At 35.0% G+C, this 17,796-nt stretch overlaps 1 protein-coding gene across 1 annotated transcript; it reads right to left on the bottom strand.

Moving 5' to 3' along the window:
- Positions 1–1,786: 1,786 nt before the first annotated feature.
- LOC139850103 (uncharacterized) lies at positions 1,787–2,521 on the bottom strand. Its single transcript, XM_071839693.1, has one exon. The coding sequence runs from the start codon at positions 2,519–2,521 to the stop codon at positions 1,787–1,789; it is 735 nt and encodes a 244-aa protein (XP_071695794.1).
- Between the last annotated feature and the right edge of the window lie 15,275 nt (positions 2,522–17,796).

Genomic DNA, 17,796 nt, shown 5'->3' with positions numbered 1-17,796 from the left:
ATAATAGCGTAGCGTTACACGGACAGAATTTCGACTTACACACTTACAACATTCGCTAACATACCCTTATTATTATTAATCTTAAATTAAAATTAAAAGTATATATATATATATATATATATATATATATATATATATATATATATATATATATATATATATATATATATATATATATATATATATATATATATATATTACGTGAGAGATAGAGAGGATAGAAAAAGATGTGTTAAATTCGGCCAAAACACGCGAAATTTATAGGATGTCTCTTGCTACAGTGCACCATGCGACCGCATGGTTTTTGCACTTCGAGGCCATGTGGTCGCATGGACTGCTTTTCCAGCTCACAAAGATTTCAAAACGTGGGCTGCTAGATTTTTATAATATTTATAATATAATATAATTAATTATATATAATTAATTATATATTATATTATATTCTTGTACTCCGTTGACTTGTAATTTTTGGTCCGTTGCGTCGCGCGTTGAGAGTTGGCTCAGGTCCCGGTTCCGGATTTTCGAACGTCCTTTCGTACTATTTAATATCTTGTACTTTGCGTTTTGCAGCTCGTACTCTTGTAATTTTTAGACGTTTCTCATCAATAAATTGAACCACTTTGATTGTACTTTGTACTTTTGAGCCTTTTGGTCGTTTGCGTCTTCAATTCGTCGAATCTGTCTTTTGTCTTCACCTTTTATTATTTAAACGAATATCACTTGTAAATAGAACAATTGCAACTAAAAGCTTGTCTTTCTTGAGGGATAATGCTATGAAATATATGTTCGTTTTTAGCATTATCAGGAATAAAGCTATTCGAAGCATTTACGGATCTAATGGGGGTCTTGAGTGAATGGAGGTTTAGGCCGAAATTCATCTTCGAGCCCTTGGTCTAACATTGTTTATGCAAGTTTCGAGATTGATCAAATCGGAATTCAGTTTTCAAAGTCTTATTCTAAGGTGGTGGGAGATGGGGCGAATACTTCTTTCTGGGATGACCATTGGATTAACGATGGTCGTCTTAGAGAAAAGTTTTCGAGGATGTCAGATTATAGACAAACAAGCAGGCTACAATTAAGGACATGTTGCGGCATTTAAATGAAGGCATCGATTGGATTTGGGAATGGTTCAGGTCACCTACGGGAAGAACTCACAGCGAATTGGAGCAATTTTGCAGCTTGGTTTCTTTGTTTAAGGTCAACTCCAACAAATGTGAATCGTGGAAATGGAGTCTCTACAACAATGGTCTGTTTACGGTCAAAAGGCTAACTTCGTTATTAGACGATATCTTATTGGCGAATTATGCTTCTGTTAACAGCAGGATGAGAAACTCCTTGGTGCCAAAAAAAGTCGAGGTATTCATGTGATGGGTAATGAAAGACAGTCTTCCGGTTCGGGTTGAGCTAGACAAAAGGGGAATCGATCTCGATAATATTCGAGTTATTAGGTACATTCTAGATTTGCAACAATTTTTTAGCTTTATAATGTTTGTGTAATGTCGAGTAAATCGTTTGTAACTCGTGTACTATGTCGAGTCAGTTATGGTTGCATTCTCTCATTCAACTTCGTTTATATTCGTTGATCATTAATGATATGTAGCTTAATGATGAAATCGTCATTTTAGAGCTTCATATGACTATATAGATAATACCAAATCGCTTGCAATAATAGTATAGTATTGAAATTTATAAAGATTTACAATTCGACGATTCGTATTACTTATATATATTCGCACATATATACACAATTATACGAGTAATACCTAAATAACAAAAAGTTAAAAGGTTACAATAATCTTCTCCTTAAACTTTTTGATGAAGCTTTTGAAACCAAGTATCCAACACCAACACCTAAACACATCACCCATATTCCTACATCCACTGCCCACCTCACCCCTTCCACGTCATCACCACAATCCTGATCCACCTCCACGTCACCACCTCCACCGCAAACACAATCACAATAGCAACCACCACACTCATCCCCTTCACTAATTTCCTCAACTATTTCCTCCAGCCCCTCAAAACACCTCCTCTTAACCACCATAACCACCTTTTCCTTCATCACCTCCACGTCACCATCCACGTCACCCTCCGCCGCCACACTAACCTCCACCTCCTTAACCTTAACCACCATCTCCCCTTGTAATCCACACTTACACTCCATTTTCCATTCACCCCCCTCATCTTTCCTAAAATAACCTTTTACCACCTTTTCTTCTTTTAAATACACTTCAAACCTCACACCTTCACTGACCCTCACTTTTTCCCTACACCCGTACATAACCGACCCGTCACACTCATCCGAGACAACCCGGTAAAGGGTCATGAACCCCGGCGAGTCGGGTCGGATAACCGACCCGTTAATCTCCAATGGGCTGCCGTTGATACGTGGGAGGTAATGTAAAGTGAGTGAATCGGGTAATAAGTGTTTTCGGGTCTTGGAAATGGATATCAAGAGATAAAAAGCTTTAATTTTTAAGAGGCGATCTCTCTCGGTTTGTTGAAATCCACGACACATTTTTGCTGTTGATCTATTTTTTCCTTATCGTTAGATGTGTTAATTGAGGTTGTGTTTTTATATATTTATGATACAAAATAAAAACAAGGGGTGGCGAGTACACGGGTTTGGCTAGCAAGCCAACAGATACACGAAACTGCTACGTGCTACAATTTTTGCAATATGCCAACTTGTGATGATTGGTTGTTACACAGTTGCACTCCATTTTATTTTATTAAACATACATGCATTGTATTGGTTCGGTTTTGTCTTTTGTAAAGTGAAGTGTTATAAATATATTGTCCATTAGACTAGTTGTAATGGCAGGGGGCGTTGGTTGATGGTGTGCGTTGTTTTTTACATTTTTTTATGACTAGGATGTGTGGGTTTTTTTGTGTGGAGTTATGGTGGTGTTGGTTTTTGATGTGAGTTAAAAGTATTGTGATGAGATGTTAAAATATAATTGAGTAATATTAAAATGGATAATAATAATATTTTTAAAATAATAAAAAAATTAATAAAATCAAAACAACGGACGTTGCTATCTCCGTTACATCCCAACCGACACCTCCAAAATTCATGAATCCCACGCCCCAATACTTGGGTTTTGAGTGTGGCTTGCATGCCACATGGGATTCCAACGGCATTTTTCGAGTGCGATACAAACCGTGTTAGACGAGTTGTTTCGGAAGCAACAAACGCCCGCGGGATCTGATCTGGCACACATCCCACGCTCCTCAAAGCCGTATCGCAGCGTTGGATCCAAAAAAAAAAGAGGGTGTCGGTTGCCAACCAACGGGGTGGCTTGCCACGCTTCGTCAAACAACATCACCACTACTCCATACAAAAAACTCACACGTCCTAGTCATAAAAAGTGCAAAAAACAACCCACACTACCAACCCACGCTATTGATCACTACAACTAGTCTTATGAGCTTTTATTGTACAAACCATTATATACATAATTTTGAGGAATTTTATTTAAAAAAAATAGAATGAATATATATCATCACAACTATCTATAAACGTGACCATTTGAATTGGGGGGGGGGGGGGGGGGGGGGGTTGACCGGTTGAATTGGGGGGATGATCGTTGGGATTTTTAAATAAAACAACAAAAATTAATTATTTTTCCTATGTATATATTCTTTTTTACTTTCATTTTATACCACAAACCTTCCATTTTATACTCCATTTCAATCATATTTCTTCCATTTTACTTCCCAATTCAAAAAAATGTCTAACCAAAACACCCCATACAATTCACAAAACGACAATGAAAATTTCGAAACACCACTTAACCAAACCGCCCCGTTTTCAAATCTATTGGTATTCGGTAGGCCAAATACTCCTGGATTATCATCTCAACCACTCCAAACACCGAGTTCTCAACAATATACCAACATAACTAGAAATTTGTTCGGGTTCAATCAAGGTTATCCGATAACAATTGAACAACAACAGTGGGCGTATTTTCAACAACAAAAACAACAGCAAAATCAACAAATGTTTCAACAACGATTTATCCAACAACAACAACAACAAACGCAATTGCAACCGATGGTACCTCAACAAACGCAATCGCAAGATCAAGAATCGCAAAAACAACCAACCCAACAACGGATTGTGCGATTGATAAATTCAATGAATATGTTAGTATGCAAACCGCATTTTTTTTTTTTGAAAGGCAAGCCCCCCAAAGTGTAGCAGGTGGGGATTGAACCTGGGTCCCTTTGGAACTTTCCAAGCATCTTACCACCAAGTCACCCCTTGGGGTTGTATGCAAACCGCATTTACACAATTTGATTTGTTGGAGAAATCATCTGCTCAATTTGAAGGCCCAGAACACGTGATACGTCTTCAAAATCTAAAAAAGATGATTTGTGGCAAGTTGAAACATGACTTGAACATTGACAACATTCCGAATATCGACTAGTTTATGTTTTTTCGCCTTTATTTTATGAATTTAATTTATGTAATTTTATTTAAAGAAATTAATTATGTATTTTTTAATTTTTAATTGAAGATGTCTTTTTAATTATTCAAATTATGTTACATTTTTTCACTTAAAATAAAACAAATTAATGAAATACAAAAAAATAAAATTAAAATGCCACATCAGCATTTCACTAACAAAACACACCAAAAACTAACATCACCACTACTCCATACAAAAAACTCACACGTCCTAGTCATAAAAAAATGCAAAAAACAACCCACACTACCAACCCACGCTATTGATCACTACAACTAGTCTTATGAGCTTTTATTGTACAAACCATTATATACATAATTTTGAGGAATTTTATTTAAAAAAAATAGAATGAATATATATCATCACAACTATCTATAAACGTGTGACCACATTAGTTAAATGTATGGGAATAATTTCGGTTGTATAAATGGATATTGTGATGTTAGTTTATATTTGAATTCAATTTACCAAATTACAAAATACAAAATACAAGATTGAATATGATATTCAAACTTATATACTCATTTCTTTTGTTGAAGTAATCAATTAAGATTAAGATTGGCAATCTAGTGGCATCTTACCAACTAGTTTCACGGTTAGTATGAAAAAGATAAATTGTGTAATTTATTGTTAGAAAGGACATCTCAATGAAAATTAAGCTCTTAAACTTTACATTTATACTGCATGTTTCGTACCACTAAACTTATATACTCATTTCTTTTGTTGAAGTAATCAATTATGATTAAGATTGGCAATCTAGTGGCATCTTACCAACTAGTTTCACGGTCGTATGAAAAAGATAAATTGTGTAATTTATTGTTAGAAAGGACATCTCAATGAAAATTAAGCTCTTAAACTTTACATTTATACTGCATGTTTCGTACCACTAAACTATCATCGCATGAATGATTATGCCATTGAATAAAAAACTTTGGTTAGTATGTGTCTAATGTCGGTTTATTTTTTGATATAAAAATTGATATAGTTGTGTGTCCAATATTAATGGATGAAAGAAAAAGGTTCAAACTCTTTTAGTTAAATTGAGTTTGTCCAACATATGTGGAAGGAAGATGTTAGAGGGGGCTTGCTTGGTTATAAAAGGAGAGCTAAGTCTCACTTTCAAAATGGCACCAATCAATACAGTTTAAGTATTTGATTATTTCTTTCTTTCTTACCATTGTTTGAGGGTTGTATTAGTTACATTCTTTGGAGTGTGTAGTTGACTTAAGAGACTCGTCTATGTCATTGTAACAATTTGTGATTAAGTGTATTTCTCTCTTTAGAGGCCCGTGATTTTTTCCTGTTTTAGAGTTTTCACGTTAAATTCTTGTATTGTATATTGTTCTTATTTCTTTACTGTTATTGTTGGGATGGGTGGTGGGAATTAGTGAGGCCGTAATTTCCTAACAACTGGTATCAGAGTGTCAGGTTTGGCGGGGGATCTCGGTTATAGAAGGTCGGAGTATCCTCTGTGGTCGCGGCTTAGTCTGAGCTTCCACATCTGAAACTACTTCTATTGATCGTATAGGGTATCTGGTTAGACAATATTTTTAGAATTCAGAGTAAGTGGTGTCAAGAATTTGTAGTGGACTTGGTTGCTGAATTTTTCAATTTAACGGATCCTGACTCTCCACTACATCTGTCGGCCAGTTGAAACGTGGGAAAAATCATAGAAAGTGTTGTTCATAAGATACGGATACGATGTCGAAGTTCAGTCCAATGAGGTTTGATGTTGTGATGACCCGGAAATTTCTGACCAAATTTACATTTAAAATTTATATGATTTTGACCGACGATTCACGAACAAGTATTAGGCATGAATAAAAATATATATAAATATATATATATTTTATAATGTGATAAAATATAATGATAATTTAGTCATAAAACGTTTGGATTTAAAATAGTATTATTATAATATATATTGGTAAATAATGAGACGTCGATTTATAGAAGCAAATGACCAAAACACTCAAATTAATAAGTTAAACTTTGAGTGGGATAATTTTTCATTGATTTGAGTCTTGTTATTGGTAAAGGTACATTACACGAAACGTAAAGTACCAGTTTTCTAAACGTACGAAAGTGCGCTCGAAAAACCGAAAGTGGTACATGAGTCGAGTGACAACGTACGAGTCATTTGAACAAAAATTACATTTTTACTATGCATGTAAATATAATATAATATTTAATTAATTCTAAAGATTAAATATATTATATATTAAATAATATAAAAATCTATGTATTACATATGAAATGGGTGTCGGCAATGAAAGTAAGTGGATACCAGCTGTGTTATCTAATCATGCGATCGCATGTATGAACCATACACATCCCATGAGATCGCATGGGATGGTTGGATTGGTTAGATAGTATAAAACGTACGAAGTTGGTCCAGTTGATCTATCTATCTCTATCTCTTTACACACACAAATATATATATTATTATTATTATTATTATTATTATTATTATTATTATAAACTTAAAAGTTTTAAAACTTACAAAAAATTAGTGGGAAGCCTAGAGACAATCTGGGCCCCCACACCTCTAGCAATAGCAAAACATATCCTAGTAAAAATATGAGCAGCAGCACCGGCACCAATATCTTGCGCCATCGAACTCTTCTGAACCCGCTTTAGCAAAGAAACAGCATCCTTCTCTAATTCCCCAAGGGAAGAAAATGAGAAAGGAATGAAACCATAACCAATCGCCAGACAACTAGATTCGTACTTGACCCGCTTTCGACGAGCCGCATCAATCACAGCACGTCTAGGGACAAAGTCAGAAAGCCCAGATTGTGTCAAAGGAGAAGACCCTGTCAAGTCAACACAAACATCGCGACCACAATCCCAGGAATAAAGTAACACATCTGCAGGTAATATTAGGAGCGATAATATTAATATTTATACATAAAATACTACGACGGAGTGTTGATGGAGTAATTTAAAAATAGATTTTTCGAGTAGGATAGGGCTAAGGAAATTATGGGTTATAGCTATGGAGGTGATGGGTATGGTTCATGGGTATGCTCGTGAGGTCAATTTAGTGTTTATCATCTCCGTTGCGTCTACGTACCTTTCCTGCAATATTGAATCTCAATATTGATTCGTGAGTACTCGTAATTTAATTTTTATATATTAATAGTTTATCCATGTCTAGTGCTCGAGTATATATGTTTAAGCATGCTTGTATGCTTTAATTTTATCGAAAGATAGTTTATGATGATTTACGAATTTGATACATATGCTACTGATATAAAGTATATGATATGCATGTTTTTGGAAAGCTGGCGAAAAATTATTAACTTTTCATTTAGAAATCGTGTGTTTTCGAGGAACAGAATAAAAGATATGGTCAACTGAATCATGGTTAACGTTAATTGAAATTATGTTTGAAACTGTAAATTAATATTTAAACAACTTGTCTAAGAGATTGATAAATAAAATTTTTATATATTACTAATCGAGTAAATGAATTTCTATATAAGGCACGTCTCGTTTTGTTGACCAATTGTCAAAGTTGACTGTCTTATCATGTTTTAAAGCTTTATAAATACTAAATCTAGTTTTACAAGTATTGGGAAACTATATGAAATGTTAAAATATATCCAATTGCCATGATCATTCAAATACAATATAACTCTTGAAACAAATAATGTTTTGAGTTTGATAAACTATAAATTCGTTCAACTGTCAAGACTTATACTATGTTAATATAATAAACATGTATAGATTTAAAGATCATATTGAGTCAGGTTGACTTTTGAAATGACTTTTGTTAACTTTCACATGTCGATCTCGAGCATTAGGATTGTGATACACTATGACCCGACTTAGCTTGTTAGACATGTATTGACCAACATATGTTCTCTAGGTTGAGATCTACGGTTATTTTGCATTCCGAGTTTCGGTCACATTTCGGTGAATGACCTTATGTGCTGCTAAGGTGAGTTTCATTTGCTCCCTTTTTAATTGCTTTTGCAATCTATATTTTTGGGCTGAGAATACATGCACTTTATTTTAAACGCAATGGATACAAGTACATACTAAATTCTACACCGAGTTTGAACCGAAAATCCCTTAGCTTTGGTAACTAGTAACTACCGGTTATAAGAACTAGTGGGCGCGAGTGGTAGTTTATGGATCCATAGGGCTTGATATCCCCGTCCGAGCTAGAGCACTAGCCTTTTAACGGACGTATGCTATTTGAGAAGCTTACACGTTGGTTTACGTGTATTATTAAGATGATTATACAAAGGGTATAAATTATATATACGTTAAGTTTAGTTACCAAGGTGCTCAATTTCGTAGAATATTCTGATAAATGTTTCTGGATGAAACAACTGAAATCTTGTGATCCACCTTTATATACAGATTATGCGCAACACTAAACTATGAACTCACCAACCTTTGTGTTGACACTTTTAAGCATGTTTTTCTCAGGTTTCTAGAAGTCTTCCGCTGTTTGCTTATACGTTATACCAGCTATGTGCATGGAGTCATACATGCTTTATTCAAGAAAACTTTGCATTCACAAAATCATCACCATGTATCTTATTTTGACTGCATTGTCAACAAATAAAGTATTGTAAACTATTATGTACGGTGATTGTCTATAAGTAGAAATCATCAGACGTCGAAAACCTTGGATTTATATATATTCATTTATGGTGTGCCTTTTCAAAAGAATGTAATGTTTACAAAACGTATCATATAGAGGTCGAAACCTCACTATGAAATCAATGAATGATGTATTCGTCCAAGTGGATTTAGACGGATCGTCACAGTTGGCATCAGAGCTTGAGGTCATAGGGAACCAGAATTTGCATTAGTGTGTTTAACTGATAATTGTTATGATGCATTAGTGAGTCTGGACTATGACCGTATCTGTTTTTACCGAGTTTTACTTATCCTTTCTTGTCGGATATTACATGTTTATTATTCTTTAATCTATACACGTCTTAATGCAATTATTGCATAAATGGAAGTATAGACAAATCATATCTTATCATATTTATCTCAGCAGACTTTATCTGACACATTTCCTAAATTTCATCCGTAAATTACGGAATCTTTTTGCTATATATACGTATTCAAGGAGACGAAGATATCATTCAGTATTTAAACACCCATCTCATATCGAAAACCCTTTATCCGATCATATAATATGGATTTCTCACTTGATTCCTCGATCTCCTCGAGCTCTGAAAGCAGTGTGACAGGAATGGAGCAACCAATTAGCCATCATCTATTCTGGATGAATTGGGGATGGGTTCGTAGCTTACTTAATCATTGGAGACAAGAAGAAGGTGATCCCTTCCATCTACCACATTGCCCTCTTGGCGAAGAACCTGAAGCACTTACCGGCGAACCTATTCGAGACACCATTTTCTCTCTCATTTCCAGAGTATCTCATCACGATTATATATTATCTACAATTCTAGATCTTATTCGTCCGCTCTTCCGAACCAATGATCATTCCGGTGTAATAGAAGAAGTTAACGAGCTTCGTGCTAGAGTGGTGGTTTTAGAGAATATGATGCACAACTTACAAGCATCACAAGCACCACAAGCACCACCAATATCAGCACCATCACCACTAGCAGCACCAATATCACGAACATCAGCAGCATCACCAACACCAACAGTACCATTACCACCACCAACCACAACCGCGTCGTAAACCTCAACTTTACAATCCGTCCCACGAACACCAGTGTCATACGCCCTGTAGATACCAAGGAATACCAACAACAACAAACCATGAAGTATTGATTCATAATTTCATCGAAGAAATATTCTGCAGAGAATATGTAGTTTCTAAAAGTTTTAGAGATTATATATTCTAGTCCAAGTCAAAAACCAGATGAGATTAATATTATGTTAACTCATTAAATCCATGATTACATCTAAAGAAAATATATATGTAGATATATTTTCATAAAGATTGTAGTTAAGAAAATTCTTTGGTACAAACTGTTAATGGTGAGAATATTTTAACGGTAGGTAATACCTGAGAGATATATAAATTCACAATTAATATGTTACATTCTTCGATTCTGATTCAACAAATCATCAACTATACTCACTACTTTCACAACAATATATATTCTTTTATAAAAATCAAAACAACCATCCTCATCCAAATTTGATTACATATTTTGATTTTGACAAATCAAAATCCAAGTCAAGATTTAACAAAATACATTATTCTTAGATTCCTACATCTTTCGAAGCTATACTTTGACTTTAAAACTGTGCTAGAACATCATTTCCATTCATAGAACCCAGAAAAGTATTTGTATCATTCAAAATCCTAGAACATCATATGAATATTAACGATTACAATCTATGTTCAAATCCCTAGATGTAACATCCTTGAATCGGGCCTAGTTGAAATGGTCTATTTTGCCGTTGTGTGGTTTTATATGTTTTTATTTTAATTAACATTTATTGTTATTTGATGACGTGGTTAGGACCAGTTTGTGACAAGGGTCACAGAACAGGTTTGTTTATTTAATTTGGACTTCGTTTGGGATGCCAAATGATGTACGAAAGATATCAGATAACTGATAAATACCCATGTGTTGTGATGTATGAGTTTTAAGACTCATAAGTGTTTGGTGGGAGGGTTATTCTTCCATTTTCTAGAAAATTCCCCAAACCCACCCGTTCACTCACCTCTCCATCCTATCAAACCCTAATCTTCAAATCAAGTTCTTGAGCTCAAATTGATTTTGGAATCTTGTTCCTTGTTGTCTACTGATTCTAACAAGGTAAGAAACATGTGTTTTTGTGTTCAATTCATGGTTAAATTCACAGTTTTGTGTGAGTTTTGTAAAAAGCTTGATTTTGTGTCAAAATCCATGGATTTGATGTTGTTATGGTCAAAACTTTGTGGGTTTATAGTCTATAACATGTAGTAATTGAGTTGTGGTAAGTTTTGATGTCGAAAACGAGCTCTAGATCGAGTTTTGGTGATTTTAGCTTGAATTCCGTAGCCTTTGTTCAGTTTCTGATGAAGATGAACACAGTTGGCCGACTGTCGGTCGATAGTCGACCGACTGAGGGTTGAACCGGCCGATTAACGAAGACAACCGACCGACTGAGATTTACATTCGGCCGATTGATGTAATACCAAGTGAGTCGACCGACTGAGAAGGTCAGTCGACCGATTGTGTAGACAGTCGACCGACTGTCAGTGTCAGTCGACCGACTGAGTGTCCAGGACGGAATATTTTACCTAGGTGTTGATTTTTAGCTGTTATGCTGCCCGTTTGTATTTTGATGATTTAAGGAGAAAAATTTTAGCGGACAGTTTTTCTGACAAAAATTTTTATATTGTGTTATTTGGTGTTAACGGACAGAAACTAACTTGTGTATATGTTTTCTCAGGAGAAAAGGAGAAAGAGAAGGTTCAGTGATTAGATAGCTGAATACCTTCTCGTTTGCTGGTATTTGGTGAGTGGGACTAACTGGAGAATATAGTATATTGTAGCATGTTATATTATGATTGCCATGCTTGTTAGATATACTTATTGTTGTGATTAGTTAGTACCTTGTGATGACTGCATGTTAGTTGATGCTTGTCTGCTGAAGCCCAGTGAGTCCCTATCTTGTGGTAGCCTAATTCGATAGGAGAGATCAACCTGCGGGTTGGGTTCCTCATGTGGTAGCCTATTTGCATCCGTGTAGTATATGTTTGAATGACGCGTACGTCACGTGTGGATGATTTATGCAGCATGGTATGTAGGAGGAACTTCCGGTAAACCCCAGCCCGATCAACTGGAGGTTAATGGTTTGGCCGAACCGCCGGAGTCTCTGTAGACTGCACTACTGGGTGATGTTTGTGTGTTAGACTATGTGACATGATTAGTATAACACTTATGTATGCTATGGCCTGTAGTTAGTCGTACTCACTTAGCTTCGTGTTAATTCCCCTCCATCTCCTCCCTGCAGGTTATTAGCTTTTGTAGATTATGCTTTTGGGGGAGAAGACGGGCATGAAGATGTTATGTTTGACAGGAGTCAATTCTGATGTTGTCTTGCTTTATGAAAACAATAATCTTTTTGTAAATATGTCTTCTCCGTATAAACAAGTATTTTGTAATGACACGTGACACAGGTTGTATTAACAATAGTTAATGTGGAAATCGTATTAAATTAATATTATGCTTCCGCCACGTATTTAAAAAAAAAAATCAGCGGTGTCACAAGTTGGTATCAGAGCTTAGTTTGGCTGCATGTACATTGTGGTCTAAATGTCATGTTCCCAAACTTAGTAGAGTCATGTCAAACATAACATGCTGGGGATGGGTTAATTGAGTATGAGGACCGGTTGTGTGTTAGTTGTTAGTACTAACCGAGTTTATACTAAGCTTTGGTGTAAGATGATGTGCAGTACAGGTATGATTGATAGTGACGGTAACGCTGTGACCCCAACGCCCCTAGAACAGTTAGAGCTGCAGAGTACAGATTTATATCAGGTGAAGAACCTCGGAGACAGATGTCAAGGTTGTAAGGACAGTTATTGAAGATTCAGGGCAGGTAATATATGTTAGAGCAGTAAGTACAAGTGGACTTAGATATTATACTTCAGATCAGACGGTCTAGTCAGTGTCAGGTGGATGTTCAGTTTCTGCTTAGATGTAACCGCGATGGATAATATTTTAGTCACCGATGATACAACCTCGACAACAGTTCGACAACCGTACTATTATCTGATACAGAAGCATTCGTCGTCAGTAGTAAAAGTAATAAAATAATGATAATAATAAAGAAAAAGATTCTGTTGGACTGAGTTGGTGTACTCGACCTATTAGGTATTCCAGGTTAAATTGATCAGTGAATTAGGAAGTTTATTGGATTTAATCAAGTAGAAGGATAAAGATGAAATGATATGGGTTCTTTGTAAAAGATGAGGAGTGACAGGTACAGGTTGTTCTACTTCGGGGTATGATTCCTTCTTGCGATGTTAAATGTGGGATGTGGTATGATAAATCAAGAGGCGAAGTTGGATTCTTGCAGAGATAATATATATATATATATATATATATATATATATATATATATATATATATATATATAGAGGATTTATCAACTTATGGGATACAAAGCGTTACAGTGTTCGGCAAATCAGAGATTGAGTTCTGGGGTGGGGTCCGGGGCACAGACTTTATCAGCCGGGTGATCTACTGCTCTTGTTGTTGGACAGGAGAGGAGAAACCCCACAGATGATATAGTTGGAGCATGTTAGATGTTGACGGAGGCTTGTGATACATAAGATGACTTAAATGCCGGTACGTGTTTTATTACATTTTGTAATTTGTTAGTGCATATTGTAAGTCGTCATTTGTGGATATGTATGCTTCATAAATGTTGTTTGATGTGGTAGTGGAAACGGTTAAATGGCCTTATAAAATTTTCCTTTTTAGCTAGTACATAGTGGCTTAGTTACTGTAGCGTGTTTACATGCTAGTTTGGATTTGCTACTTTTATTGTATGCAACATGTTAGATTTGTTAAGTACCATGCTTTAGGTATTAGTTAGTATGACTGATTTTGATTGGCCTGTTAGTCCGGAGTTGATCTGATATTGTTATGCGTACTTTGGTTGTATTAAATTAAGACTTGTAAGAAGTCTTTCTCTTTACCATAGACCGTTGACTGGTTGGACACACGTAGTGACCAGTGGGGACTGTTTAGGTAGTAGTTCCCTTATTTCTTGACCCGAGACTTGTACCTTAGTTTGTGGCCGTATGATATGTAGTCTGTAGGTTTACAGACTGTGACTGAAACAGTAGGTGACTGACCTAGTAGTGATATTATATGCTTGGACTTGTTGTGTGGAACCTGTAGGGTTGTCAAGTAGAACTATCTTCCTACTTTGGTTTAACATCACCTTGTGTATGGTCCTTAAAAATTTATTGGGGGAGGCTTTCCTTATTTGGTCTCTTGAGGAGATAGAGACAGACTTTGACTTGACCTTAGATTAGATAATAATTGTACTACTGACTTCAAGATCAGTGGAAGTGTCGGACGATGTTTTGGGAATATCGTGGCTAGTATTTTCTTAGAGTAAATTGGTATGGTTTGACCATGATTATTTCCAACGGTAGTGAGATCTCGTTAGTTGACAGTTGTGACTATATACGGCTGGAATGTGGGCGGTGAACCGTGTGAACTCTTTAGAGAATATGTGACTTTTGACTTAGAATTGTGATTGGAACATCGTTGGAATTGCATGGTATGATTTAATATATTCCTATACTTTGAGAGTTGTATGACATTTGTACTTGACGATTGTAATCTCCAGGGATATGAATGGTAATGATGGGGTTAGTTATTGGTTGATGATATCATGTTCTGAGGGAACTATAACTTCTTCATTTAACAGTTGTAACTGTAGAGGATTTGGGTAGAAATGTCAGGATTTACCAGTGTGTTTGCAAAAGTGGATCAGTTGGGTAAATTCGAACAGTGTGATTGTGACAGGTGCGTTAGTATACCGAGATAGTTGCAATCAGGTGATCCAGTTAGAAACTTTACGTTAGAATAAATTTGTATTAGTGGATTGTAACTATCAGTGACCAGAGGAACATACTGTGATAGATTGACAGACTTGATTAGGGACTTACTCTGAAATACTCGAAATGAAAATATGATTTAGGATGATGTATTACGTCTGGCCAACAAAAATACATCATGGTAAATCATGCAGTAGTTTCGGGAGTCGGAGGAGACGTAGCAAGTGACGAATAAGATGATAATTGATGTTTGGTATATATATGGTTTCGATGGATTGTAAACTATAGTTTGATTATGTATATATGAAATCTTCTTAAAGAAAGAAACTTGATGGATAATGATTGATATTTATTAGTGGAATTTCCTTTAATGTCGGTTTATTGTGATTTTTCAGAGGATTTTGATCAGAAGTTGACTTTCAGATTTGGTATTGATCGTTGGACTGGAATTAGATATTGGTTTATTATTGGTTAAACATTGTTAAATTGCGAATCTTAATGGAGTTTTAACCAAGTGATAACCTTACTGAGGTAGTGTGTGGTGTCCGATTTGTATGCTGAGATTATTTGATGAATATAACTTGTTAATAACCGTGTCATAACAGTATACGTGGATATCCGTTAGTATAAATCATTGATGGTATGATTGAAAGTGGTTTGAGAATCGTGTTTGTAATAATTCTTATTGTTGAAGAGATGATCAGAGATATATTCTAGTCGACGGATTATTGAGTATATATAATAATATTCTTGCGAGAATTGTGGTTAAATTCTTAAATACCGGGTTAGTAATGGGTATGTAACTACAAATTTGGGTAAGTTTAGTGAACCAGTGTTGACATTGTGGTTCAGAAATTGCGAGAATTGATTGAACAAGTGTTTTCAAGTAATGTGATGACGACGAATTTATGGTTTAGATGAATTGAATTGGAAAATTCGATGGAGTTATCTAATGGGTAATCTCGTAACCTGATGATATGGTTTACATATGATGAATTAAAAGTGGATTTCCATTCGTCTTTATGATGTGTGATGTGCAATTGTCGTTCTAATGTAGAACTTTTTATGGAGAATTGACGGAAACCAAAATGTTAGTGATAATTGATGGGTTAAATGGTGAACAATTACCTATGACTGGGGAAAAAGTGTGAAAATTTATTAGAATCGATGACGGATCGATGTATTGTCTATGTGTTGTTTCCTGTTTAAAAGGAGTTTGACGGTAGATGGTATTGAACTGATGAGTTGTTATCCTTTTATCTTAGAACTCGGATAGAAAATGACTTGCGCAGTTTTTGAAATATGATTGACCGATGGTACTTACTTATGTGTGCAAGAGAAGAGTGTGATACTATGGTCAATTGTGTAGTAAATTGTCTGACTATTGTGCTGTATGATTGGAATTTAGTGAATTAGAGGAATATCTGTTGCATGTACTTAGAAATTTTTAAGAAAGATAACTGCATAAAAGAGATAGATGCTATGACAAAATGAGTAATTTGTTGATAACAGATGACATAGTGATTTGATATGGACCTTGATCTATGAAAGGACCGTGGAAATTGAGAATGCTGATTGTTAGAACTACGAACTTTGTGGTAGCCATAATTATTATTGACGGTGTTTGTCATGAAAGTTAGTTATCCTTTACATCTTGTTAGAAACGGTGGTTGGTTTTAAATGATAAGAGTTTTGATTTGGTTATTGATTTTGGTAAGTAAATTTGTTGATTTTGTTGATGAGAAAGACCCTGGTGGTGATTTAACCGACTATGTGTGTTGGAGTACTTGTGTATCGTACGTCTGACTAGCACTTAGATTAGAGAACAGTGGATGTGATTAGAACCTGTGACTTTATTTGTTTTGGTATACCAGATTCCGAGGACGGAATCTCTTTAAGGGGGGTAGATTTGTAACATCCTTGAATCGGGCCTAGTTGAAATGGTCTATTTTGCCGTTGTGTGGTTTTATATGTTTTTATTTTAATTAACATTTATTGTTATTTGATGACGTGGTTAGGACCAGTTTGTGACAAGGGTCACTGATGTCATGCGAGGTGTATATAAAATAGCTTATATTTTACTAGGAAAAACTATTAAATACGATACAATTTTACACAAGATATTTATTTATTTATAGAATGGATATACTTAAACCTTGCTACAACACTTATAGGCAGTGTACCTAATCGTACAGTAGTGTAGTTTTTAGTAAGTCCGGTTCGTTCCACAGGGAAATCTTTAAACAAAGCTCAACGCTATATTAGTTTACTTTTATAAAAATACAAATATATATATAGGTAATATTATTATTATAAAGGGGGGTTTTTACCGTTTAATGACCGGTTTGTCGATTTTAAGATTTTAGTCGCAGTTAAAACCTAATGTAAAATATAAAATAAATACAAGACTTAAATTAAAGCGTAAAGTAAATAACGATAATGAAATTGCGAATAATAAAAATGCGATAAAATAAAATTGCGATAATTAAAAAGTACGATAATTAAAAGTGCGATAAAATAAAATAAATAAAAGTGCGATAATTAGAAGTGCAATTAAATATAAAATAAAGGAAATTAAATATGAAATAAAAGAATTATGCTTATTTAAACTTCCGTAATCATGATGTTTGACGTGTTGATTTTAGTTTTATGCCCATGGGTTAATTGTCCTTTGTCCTGGATTATTTAATATGTCCGTCTGGTTTTTGTCCATAACAGTCCATCAGTCATAAATATAAATTGCAAGTGTCCTCGTCAAATTATTATTATACCCGAAGTTAAATATTCCAACTAATT

The sequence above is a fragment of the Rutidosis leptorrhynchoides genome, chromosome 5 (genome assembly GCF_046630445.1).
Source record: "Rutidosis leptorrhynchoides isolate AG116_Rl617_1_P2 chromosome 5, CSIRO_AGI_Rlap_v1, whole genome shotgun sequence".
Lineage (NCBI taxonomy): Eukaryota > Viridiplantae > Streptophyta > Magnoliopsida > Asterales > Asteraceae > Rutidosis > Rutidosis leptorrhynchoides.
This window is presented reverse-complemented; position numbering and strand designations above follow the sequence as displayed.